The sequence below is a fragment of the Oratosquilla oratoria genome, chromosome 7 (assembly GCF_046742065.1).
Source record: "Oratosquilla oratoria isolate Oo_2021 chromosome 7, ASM4674206v1, whole genome shotgun sequence".
NCBI lineage: Eukaryota > Metazoa > Arthropoda > Malacostraca > Stomatopoda > Squillidae > Oratosquilla > Oratosquilla oratoria.
Window position 1 is genome coordinate 22,781,160 of NC_134783.1, and position 12,500 is coordinate 22,793,659.

Consider the following 12,500-nt stretch of genomic DNA (forward strand, 5'->3'; position numbering starts at 1 on the left):
TATTCCATTTGTTTATTCTACCAATACTTTTAGTATCTTATTGAGGTTTTAATTTGTTCAACTTTTTACCCTATTTTTTTGGCTCCAAAATTAGTTAAAAATGAAACCAATTGTATAAGGCCAGCATTTTTAGGCCTTTCTAAATTTGAATCTGTGTTTTTTAGGTTAGGTTATTAAATAATCCAAAAAGGCTTATTTCATAACTTTGGATTTTTATGCATTTTAGGCGCTTTAGAGCAAAAGATAACATGATTATTTCATAACATTCGGTACTAAAAAATGGTTGATACCGTCCGTTATATTTATGACGAAAAAACTGGTTAGCTTTTATCAAAGTTAACTTTTTGGTTAGCGGATCAACGCTTAATGAAACTAATATTTTGATTAACAGTGCACCACCACTGGCACATGTTTATGGCACGTACAGAACTACAAACATATTTTTGTGTTTATTTATGCTATTCAGAGAAGATTTTATTTGATATAATTACTCCTGCTGCCACCCAAAGGCTTCAAGTCTATTTGTATGAATGAAACTACACACCTGTTTTCGAGTATGTGCCCACGCGATGATGATAAAAAACGCTTTGAAGGTGCGTAAGTGAACGTCTTCATGCGCTCTTGCACAGACCAAAACCCGCCACACCACCCCAAGATCATATCAGGTGTCTGACGTTCCAACATAAAACCAGATAAAACCAGATACTTTACAGTCACGTACTCCTACCACATAGATACTTTTGTCGACATTAGACCATGCGTGTGCATCCTAACACATTCTCTCTCATAGGATCGCATACTTGCAAACGACCATACGAGAACACCATCATATTCCTCGGTATAAGCAATACACTCTACTTTCCTTAATGCCTCACGGCCCAAATCTTCCTTACTTTTTCTCTTTCGTATCCTACCTCACTACCATGTTTCCTCCCTCCCTCACTTTCTTTGGTCCCTCTCGTTCTTCCTTCAGTCCCCCTCGTCCTTTGGGCCCTTCCTTCCTTCCTTCCTTTATTAATCAATTCATTCATTCATTCCTTGCTGCTTCCTTCCATCTTTCTTTCCACCCGCTCCTTTCTGTCTTTCTCTTTCGTCTTCCTTCTTCCTGTTTCTGTCGTCTTTTCCATCTATTCCCGCCTCTTTTTCCTTGCCCTATTCCATTTTCACCTTCCTCCCTCTTCTTTTATTCTTCCCTCTTTCCTCCCTCATTCTTTTTTTCCACACCGCCCTCCCCTCCCTTCTTCCGCTTCCTCCCTACCTCTCTCTCCCTCGTCTCCTCTTCCTCACTCCATTGCTACCATCTTCTCTACCTTTCTCACTGACGAGAGTCACGAACATTCAACATGAACACATCATTCCACCTGTACCGACGTGGCCAATGAAACCAAATCAACAGTGCAAAATACTGTATTAATCACAATGTGATAAAGCACTACAAAAACAAGCGTACGGTCGCTTCGTAAGCAGAACCAACACTGAATCCGAAACCAAGCCACGCCAACAAGCTCAGACTTGGCGGGAAAAACGTGCACGCTTAACATGAACGCATGGTTCTCACAATAATGCATTAAATATACAATAATAAATAAACAATATTGCAAATATGTATGTACAACACACAAGGAATATTATATGTCACCATTACAATCCATCACCAATGCTCACCACCAAGACATATCACAAGTACGCATCTCAAACGCACTTCGTCAACATACATTGCCAAGATGCGTAACAACCGCACAACACCAAAAGCGAGCGCTTCCCATACGTTATTTTCTTTTGTCACCTCCAGTCCTCGGACTCGTTCAGTTGGATACCTTTTAGCCCTCACGTCCTTGCCTTCCGAATCCCCTCCCCTTCCCCTACCTCACCTCTCTCTCTACCTATCTATTTATATATATATATATATATCTATATATATATATATATATATATATATATATATATATATATATATATATGCAAAATAAACACAGGAGAAAGGTAACTTGTAGACAGTAAGTACTTTCGTATATTACATATTCAGACTAAATGACAGAGATCCAGAGTTGGGTTTAAATATAAGTATCAGGTGCAACCATAGGGGAGAAGGGGGGAGACAATACAATGTGAGGAGGGGGGATGACCTTACCCCTATCGACCTGATCAACACATAAGGCTCAGTCTGGCGGAAAGATCCCGGTGACCATTTGGGTTACCAATTTATCACATTTAAAATGACCATACCTTAAGTTTATATTTTTGTCAAACGTTGTATAGTCTCCCCCCTTCCCCCCTATGGTTGCACCTGATACTTATATTTAAACCCAACTCTGGATCTCTGTCATTTAGTCTGAATATGTAATATACGAAAGTTGTAAAATGCGCCATTGTAACGCAAATTTTGAGGACGCCCAGCCATCAAGGAAGAGAAGAAGGAAGGAGGGAGGGAGAGAAGGAATTACCTGTATGTCAGTGATGAAGGAAAACGACGACTCGCCGGCCCTTTGCCAAATTCATACTTCTAACTTACGCCCTTGAAGTGTCAGGGCCGTGGATTCAATTGTCACATGACAAAAGGATCCCATGATGAATAACAGGAAGAAAGTTTCCGCTAATTAGGCCGCATGTCTCTGCGAGCTCTGAATATTCAATTCGACAAGACGGGTGGTGGCACTTTTCCCTTCCCCCTATTTTCCTACTTCCCCGACCTTTGAATATTCGTTAAGGCAAGTACCTGAACGAAAGCTGTGACCTCTCGTTCCTCCTTTTTCTGTCTTCCTTTCTTCTTCCGTGAAAACAAACAAACACACACACACACACACACACACACACACACACACACACACACACACACACACACACACACACACACACACACACACACACACACACACACACACACACACACACACACACACACACACACTTCTTCCTTTCCTTTGCCTCACTACTTCTGCGAGACACGGACATTAAAAGCTGACGTGAGGAGGAGTCTTGGCGTTGTTGGTACCAAATGCCTTCGGAAAATCATAGGGTGTCTCTGGGATGACTGTTTAACAAACCATCGACTGCTTCCTGAAATTTGGTCAAGGCCTCTTTTTACCATCATTTGTGAACGCTAACTGCATGCACGAGTGAATGCTATAAGCTTCCCAAATGTTGATCCCACTCGATGCAGGGACATCGCCATAATTAAGGGACAACCCTTTCATGGCAGAGGGTCGCCCCATGATCTCATGGCTGGATCAGGTCGGCCGAACCTGCTGAGAGCTGTTTGGAATGGGAAGGGTACCTGCATGGAAGCCTGCTTGAAGAAAACAGTCGGGGGTGATGATGAATATTGCAAGATTGCTCTTACCTTTTTTTTTTTCTTTCTTTTTTCTTTTTTTTTTCCCTGGCCTGGCCATGCCTGTTTCCCGTGCATTCCTCTGTAACGTTACTCTTCTCCTACCACTCAGGCACGGTGGTGGAGCAAGTGTCGGCCACGGATGCGGACACGGGCGTGAACGCGGAACTGCGGTACCGCATCCAGCGTGGCGGTTATGACCACTTCGCCATCGACCCCGTCAGCGGCGTCGTCTCCGTCGCCGCCAAACTCGACTACGACCGCAGGGACGGATACACCATCGAGATCCTGGCTGCCGACGGAGGTAGGTGCGGCGGTATCGCCACCAACTAGACTAGGGACCTTTGGCTTTTGGGAAGGGAGGAACAACCTGAGGCTGGATATCAAAAGGTCATGCACAAGACGTTGCAAGACAAAAACACATATTGATTTAGATCATATTACATTTTATTATACCACATTATATCATATTACATTTTATTATACCACATTATATCATATTACATTGTATTGTATTTTTCAGATTATATTACACTATATTGTATTATGTTACATCATATATGGCATAATAACATACTATATTCAATTTTTTTTCTCCAATGTGACTTTTTTTTCCCCAAACGTTCAATGCCAGTCATCCAACTACTCAGGACTAATTTCGACGTGGCTGTCGCAACAGAGTACACCAGAAAGGATAATTGATTTTGTTCTGTTTTAAACCTACACTACTACACTTCTTTCCGCAATTCACTGCCAGCCACTTGGTCTCACTCTCTGTCATCTTCCCTTAGGTACTCCTAAGCAGACGTCGACGACCACACTCAGCGTGAGCGTCATCAATAACAATGACAAGACGCCTTACTTCGCTCCCACCACACAACGCACGCAGGTGAGGTAGAGGCCACCAGTGTCGGAGTGCGCACGCACGCACGCACGCACGCACGCAAGCAAACACACCGACACTCCCCTGCCATACCACACACACGCGCGCGTGTTATGTACAGTACACATCCGTACAATCATAACTTTCGTAAACCAGTACACGTACACACACACAAACACACACACACACACACACACACACACACACACACACACACACACACACACACACACACACACACACACACACACACACACACACACACACACACACACACACACACACACACACACACACACACACACACACACACACAAAAAAAACTTTCAGCCTGTGACATATAAACTGTCCCACACCAATACAACGCAGGGCCTAAGGGCCGTTGTTTGTTGCTGTAGAGCTGCGAGACTCCAGTGACATTATTCACAGGATGTATCGCGTATCAGTTTAGTAGTACCCTGTCACTATTAGTACAATGTGGTTACAACCTGGTTCACCTGTGCCCTGGAGTAGGTTTTTTTTATTTATTATTATTTTTTTTTATTGATGACATAAACCTAGAAGACTCGGCACGCATCTTGATATGGCATTTTGGATATTTCCAAATTTTGTTTTGGGTCTCTCTGTATGTGAAACTATCGCAGCGTATGCTTAGTGTGACCATTTCTTTCTCTTTGTATTGAAGAAAAAACTTACATCTTCCCACCATTTTTGGTGAAGATGGTGAAAGAAAATATATGTAAATGCAACTTATTTGAACTTCCTACTCTGGCTCTCTGTTCACAATTATTTATTTTCTTATGTATTTTCTGTTGGGCCTTCCCCATTCTGTATTCGCTATGCAGACTATTTCGATAAGTACCATTTCATCAAACTAGTTTTTTTTATCCTCAACCAACTCAATTTATAGGCGTAGAATTTATTGTTGTCTTCTTATAGAAGTATGAAAGATTGAAAAAATATCTATCCTTCTCACCATGTCATTATCTGCAAATATGTTACTATAATTCTTTCTTCAACCAAGTCAACAGCTGACCCGATCATTTACTTTTCATTAATGAGAGTGAAGGAAAAGGAGACTGACTCGTACTTCCAACAACAACCATCACGCCCCTGTGCTCTGGAGTGTGATAGGCGCTTGCAATAAAACCTTCGTTTTTGCTTCATTCAGACGAGACTTCTTCTGCCCTCACTAGGTGTCCGAGGACGCGTCTCCAGGGTATGTCCTGTACCAGCTGATTGCCACAGACCCGGACGTGGAATCTCCCGACGGACTGCAATTCAGTGTTGTGGAGCCCATCAGCGCCGTCGACAAAGACGGGCGTCAACTCGACGAGGCTAAAACGGACTTCAAGGTAAGTGGTATCGTAGGTGGAGACGACGCCAAGAAATCAAAGTTACTGTAGCACTGGATCTATGAGGACACATTCTGAAATGTACTAATGATTCCCATGTCACAAATACTGTACATTTTTTTTTGTAAGAAGAGAGATTTAGTTCATTTCTTTTTGGTGTTAACACCCTATAATTGCAAAGTCGAGAAACTTGGAAGAGAATGTTATTCATAGCTAGAAAACTAGGTTTCTCATCCCGAAAGAGAGGCTTTAGAAGAAGAGAGGAGGAGGAGGAAATCCTCAAGTCCATGAAGGAGGCCAACTACTACCAATAAGAGGAGAGAAAAATGAGAAAAAAAATGTTACAAAATGTCGGTGAAACATTTGTCATCCTGATCTCGTGGGTCTCAAAACTGGAATATTCTTTCGTACAATCAACTTTATAGTAAACTTAATCCTTTTGTATGTGTTTCCAGGCTGATAGAGGCAAGATTCATAATCTCCATCCACTCCCTTTCCCCCCCCATACGCTACTTCACCCCCTCTGCTCCAACATTTGCTCCGGCTTCTCCACATGGCCCTTCCTAATGGCTCTCGCCCACCCCGAATCCCTGCCACTCCCTAAATCTGTCTCTCTTCCTGCCCCAACCTCTTTCTCTCTTTTTTCTCCTAACCCTACCCCTATTCCTGCCCCAACCTCTCTTTCTCTTTTTTCTCCTAACCTCACCCCTATTCTTGCCCCAACCTCTCTCTTTTTTCTCCTAACTCTACCCCTATTCCTGCCCCAACCTCTCTTTCTCTTTTTTCTCCTAACCCTACCCCTATTCCTGCCCTAACCTCTCTTACTCTTTTTTCTCCTAACCCTACCCCTATTCCTGCCCCAACCTCTCTTTCTCTTTTTTCTCCTAACCCTACCCCTATTCCTGTCCCAACCTCTCCTCTTTTTTCTCCTAACCCCACCCCTATTCCTGCCCCAACCTCTCTTTCTCTTTTTTTCTCATAACCCTACCCCTATTCCTAGCCTTAGTCTTACTCTTAGCCCTTCTTCTACTCCTACTCCTTACTCCACACTTTCATCCTGCTCCTCGTCCCTCTCATTCTTTCCTTTTCTCCTTCGCCTTCCCCCCCCACCCAATAATCCACCGTCCCCTTCTCCCGTAGATCTTCTGCACAGAGACTGAAAGCCAGGCATTTTAAAGAGAGATTTGACCCCCACACATACAGTATACACTTGCCACTGCCATGTGGCAACTTTCCATTCCGATGAAGAGTTTACTACACGAGTGCCAAAAATTTCAGGAATTTAGAGCAAGAGAGGTTTATAATTAGGGGGGCGATAACCTTGACACTTACTGTCTGCGGCATTTTTTCGTAGGAGCACCTTAAGTCAGGAGATCTAATCAGGCGAGTCTCCGTGCCCATACTAATATATATATTTTTTTTTTTTCAGAATTTCTTCGCGGTGGATCCGCAGAGCGGGCAAGTTTCGGTGGCGCGTCCGCTGGACCGCAACATCGCCACGGTCGTCACGATGACCGTCACGGTGACAGATGTATCCGCAACGCCCCCCCAGGTCGGGCAAGGCTCCCTCGTGGTCACCATCGTCGACGTCAACGACTTCCCCCCAGTCTTCCCTGCCCCGTGGGCTCCCGAATCGCCCATCCTCTCCGTCTCCGTGGCCGAAGAGCTCCCGCCGGGGTCTCTGGTGACCACAATCACTGCCACTGACGTCGACTCGAACATCGCAGGCTATGCACTGGCCGAACCATCGGAGTACTTCGCACTAGACAACGCTACCGGTGTTGTGACAGTCAAGTCGAGGATGGACTTCGAAAGCAGCAGTTCCCTCAATTTCACCGTAGTGGCCTTTGACACCGGAGTCCCTCAGCTCTCCGCCTCGGCGCTCGTCATCGTCGAGGTAAGTCTGATGGTCCCAGCTGACTAGTTCGATGTCTATTTTCCGGACGCCCTTGTCGTCAAAGTAGATGGTTTAACTAACTCACATTTAGGCCAAAGAGCGAGGCATTTTCATCACATTCATCGTCATCAGATAAAGTTGATTTCACATACTCTTGTGTGCAGAGCTTTGACTTTATGTTCTTCGTGTAATCCAGCATAAACCAGATAGAAATACTGTACTGCAGCAGATGGTTGATAGGAACAAAAACAAACGAGGTTCGGGGTAAAAAAAAATGACCTCGGGTTAAGCAAGATATATTTTCAGCTGTGTACTTTACTAGTTATTTCACTGCAAAATGATTACCCTTCTTATCTGCCGACCACGCACGACCACAAATGGGAATCTCTATTCATTGTTTCTGCAGATCGAAAACGTGAACGACGAGGACCCAGTATTCAGCATGGCCATCTACGAAGCCGAGGTCAATGAAAACTCGCCTCCAGGGACCCTGGTCACCACCGTCGTGGCCACCGATGCTGACGAGGGCGAGTTCGGCCAAATCACCTATTCCCTCGCAGGTTAGGATTCACGGCGCCCTTTTCCATCCCCCCCCCTTTTTTTTTTTTTTTTTTTGAGTACCAAATGGCTGGGGAAAAGTACAGGAAAAAATCTGCAAACAATGGGCTTTACTTAGATAAATGAAAATCCATGTGAACAAGTTGCATTAACATGGCAAAGGAAACATGGACTGGAAGTGAAGCGTTTATCCTACTTAGATAAATTGATTATCTGCATATACTCGTATGTAAGACAGAACATTCAAATGTCTATTGAATTTTACAGGATATGGGATTAATGATGTATATCTGTTTGTGTGCTCTTGCGAAACGAACATCGAAAAGAATTCCCTCCAAGCTGTTCATCTTCAAATACCATCAACATTCTCACCTCGTTGCGGAGGTGCAACCCGGAGGGGCTGGTAAATGGTCTCCGGACGACGCTCAAGATTTGTCTCTGTTAACGTGGATTTTTTCCTCCCCCCACGTTTTCTTCACAATGAGAGCTGGCAACCGTCGACTTCTCGTTTTCGCAATATTTCCCTGCTTTGCTATAGGTCTACACCTTGTTTTGGGTGTTTTGTGTGGGTGCTTGTGTGCGCGCGTGTGTGTGTGATTCACCATTTTCACCATAGTCTTGGATCACATGTTGGACTCGTGATCGACAGCTATTTCCCTCTCGGAGGAGAGCTCAGAGATCATTATGACCGATCTACGGGTAATGCTGTGACATTACACGCACACACATCCCCAACTCCCCACCCACGAGAGTTGGAGTAACGACTCACAGCGCAGTGATACTGGTGATACTGATATTAGTTTCAGCACTAGGCGGAATTCGAAACCCGGATCGCCGTAGTGGCAGGTGGGAACTCTATTACTGTGCTACCCTATGTGTGTGTGTGCGTGTGTGTGTGTGCGCGCGCGCATGCGTACCTTTGTACTTACCTTATTGCATTCACATATAGAATCAGACTGGATGAAATAGCAGACAGTACCATACCTACCAAAAAACAGACTATTGTCGCGGCAGGGCTCCAGGTACTCTGTTAGAAAGAACGATTGAACCCAGAAGGCTTTGTTGGCAGAATTACAGGCTATTTATTTAAACTATCGGCTCAGGCGATGAGGGACTGAGACTGCGAGGCGCGAACCAATGAGGAGCGGCCTATGGTGGTACTCGGCCGGCTGCGGTCACTTGGTGAGGTCGACGCCACGACTAATCTGACCTCATGTAGACGGCAGGAACGTCACGCCATCTTGATTTGTGCAGCTCATGTGCAGTATTGGTTGTTAACCTGAACACAGAGTGGGGAATGCAATAAATAGCTAAATGAATTAATCAATAAATAAAAATGAAATTGTTTGATAAGTAAATAACTAAATGAATGAATAAGGGGTAAATAAATAAATTAGCAAATTAATGAATAATTAAACAATAAGTAGATAATAAATAAGCAGACAAATAATAAGTAATAAAGATAATGAGGAATAAACAAATAAATAATTATTAAATAAGAAAATAATATAAATAAGTAAATATATAAATAAATGAATAAGTTAATAAACAAATAGATAAATAGAGAAATGTATAAGTAAATAAACAAATAAGTAAATGAATTATATAACAAATCCTAGATAGAGACAGGGACACACACACACACACACGCACACACACACACACACACACACACACACACACACACACACACACACACACACACACACACACACACACACACACACACACACACACACACACACACACACACACACACACACACACACACACACACACAAAAAATAAAGCACAGAGAGAGAGAGAGAGAGAGAGAAAAGGGGAAGAATGAGAATGAGAAATAGATAGAGAGAAACAGAGAGAGAGGGGAGAGAGAGAGAGAGAGAATCATATGTTCTGTGGTCCTTGATTCGTCGTGTATCAACTCTCCCGACCCTTTCTTCAGTTCACAAGGTTCCCCCTCTGAGCCCAATCGCTGTTGGTTCGCATTTTCAGCTCTGCCGGATTCATCGCAGGTGATGCGGACAAGAGCTCGTCAGCAAGTGTCCGCAAACGCCCAAAGATCGCTCCGGTAGTCCTCCGCCAAGGTCCTCCCTCTCTCCCTCTCTCCCTCCTTCACCTTCCTTGTTAGCTTCGCTATTGTGACATAATCTACATACTTTGTGCTGGTCAAGGGTGGGCAACTGTATAGATACATGAAACAAATTAGAATATGAAGGAAGTCAGTGGTCAACATAAATCAATTCAGTGCAAATATAGATAAATGGAGATATACTGCTACATTCTTGTATATTACATTTAGGTAGAATAAGGTGATTACTTAAACACGTATAGCGCTGCTCTCTCTCCCCCCTTCTCTCTTTCCCTCCCCCTCTGTCTGTCTGTCTCTCTCTCTGTCTGTCTGTTTGTCTGTCTGTTTGTCTGTCTGTCTGTCCGTCCATCTATCCACCCGTCTGTCCGTCCCTCTGTCCGTCCGTCCGTCTGTCTGTCTGTCTGTCTCTGTCTGTCTGTCTGTGTCTGTCCGTCTATCTGTCTGTCAGTCAGTCTGTCTGTCTGTCTGTCTCTCTCCCTCCAAAGACACACCACCGCTTCGAGTGTAGACACTACTCGGAAGTGACATTTGAGACTCCTGATGACATAAGCATTGTTTTCCTCCTGGAAGGAAACAGCTGGGATTGACGGAATGCACCGTTGCTGTGCGGAACGTGCATGTTCGGCTAAATTGCGAAGTGTGACTAAAAAAGATGATTATTTCCCAGGGCTTTTGTTTCCAGGAGGTCTTCTGAAATCATCAGAAATGCCTTTACGCCAAATCTCACTGCGAGACTTTCTTGAGACTAAGCAGCTTACCGGCGAGGGCTTTCTCCTTTTAATAGGAGAAAGCTAGGGGATGTTTGCCTGTTTTGTGGTGTTCATAAAAAAAGAAAATCAAATTAGATCGTCATTCGATATCTGCGAAGACATTCAGCGTCGTGAGAGAGGTCAGGCTGTGCATCGGGTTATTTCTTAGCCAGTAACAAGGTCACATCCAGAAATATGTCACTTCTTTGCTACTGAGGAGTCCCATGAAATGGAATGAACAGCCAGGCGACTCTCATAATAGAAGGGAAAATGCCACCCAATACAAACGGAATTAAAGGATATTTTTTCCTTGTTCAAAACAGCGATGGACTTTTATTTTTATAACAAATTATTTAATCAAATTTATGAAAGACTTAGAACAAGATAATTTCTTGATATATTGATATATAGATATTTTATCCATGTGTCTTCTTTTTACAACATTATGAAAGTTGTTTCCACCTCTTGGCTAAAATGAGGAAACGATTGCGAGGTTAAATCGCTTCCGATTACGAATATCGGAAACGTAGGAAGAATGCAACGACGAAATTCTTTGGTATGGTAGAGATGCCCACGTGAACAAAGCTAGGAAGACTGCATTTGCAGAGAAATTTGCCGGAGGTTGTGGCGATGGTGCGGAGTTCTTGGAAAGAAGGAGACGAACCATTTAGAGAAAAAGAGAACGAGGATAAAGAGATGTGGAGAAGCATAAAAGGTCTCCTTATTGGAAAGGTCACAGTGTTGTGTGCGACCTCCACAACATTTCGCTTCTGCTATGAAACCTTCTGCTACTGTTGACCGAAACTTTAAGAAAGAAGCAATAATACTTAATATCGAAGTTGTATGAAACAAGGAGTGTCGTGGAAAGGAATATTTCTTGTTTTCCCTCTCTTCCTTGGTTCTTCCAATGCCCATGTTCCCACCTAACTTCCAGCTTCCTCACGTCCATCTTCATCTCTCCTCTCTCCTTACACCCTCCTACATCTAAACTCCTTCCATCTCTCTTATCTTCATCTCTCCTCTTCGCTTCCCTTGTAGGAAACCTTGCTAGCCATACTACCTTCCGGCTGCAGCCAACCCCATTCCCTCTTCCTCTCCACCACCACCAGCCTCTTCTCATCTCGGCCCTTCACTATCAAAGTTTTCCCCTCCGAGCCACCTCACCCGCTCCACCGTCGTCACCACGCAGTCACCACTACCTTTTCTCCATCACAATACACCCGTGCCTCCCTCCGCCATCACACATACTTCTCCAACTCCACCTTTCACACTCCCTTTCCCCTATCCACCATCATCACCACCATTACCAACACACCCGTCTCCACCACCAAAGCCTTCTTCTACACCATTACCTAGGTGACTGACGATAAGCGCCGAATAAACGCCGGGAAAGATCATTTCCGTCCCGCTGCCCATCCTGGCCAAACCACATCAACACTCGCCTCCTGAAAGTGCAGCCCTCGACTAACAGACTGGGCTCAAGATCCATGCATTTCATCCTAGTTCAGGTGTTCACTAGTGCCTCAGTACTCCTGGGTGGGTATGGAAACCGGTTCTGGGCGGTATTTGAAAAGGCATCCTGGAAAATATTTTATGTAAGAATTATACTGTAACCTCGTGGGATACACTGGCGGTTTT

General features: G+C 44.1%; 1 protein-coding gene across 3 annotated transcripts in view; it reads left to right on the forward strand.

Moving 5' to 3' along the window:
- The window catches only part of Cad87A (cadherin 87A), a 324,473-nt gene that overhangs the window by 255,405 nt on the left and 56,568 nt on the right, over positions 1–12,500 (forward strand). For all 3 annotated transcript variants that reach the window (XM_076187818.1, XM_076187819.1, XM_076187820.1), the window contains 5 exons: positions 3,441–3,632; positions 4,120–4,217; positions 5,408–5,566; positions 6,996–7,463; positions 7,870–8,023. In XM_076187818.1, the coding sequence (XP_076043933.1) occupies positions 3,441–3,632; positions 4,120–4,217; positions 5,408–5,566; positions 6,996–7,463; positions 7,870–8,023 (1,071 nt within the window). The remainder of the gene's footprint in view (positions 1–3,440; positions 3,633–4,119; positions 4,218–5,407; positions 5,567–6,995; positions 7,464–7,869; positions 8,024–12,500) is intronic.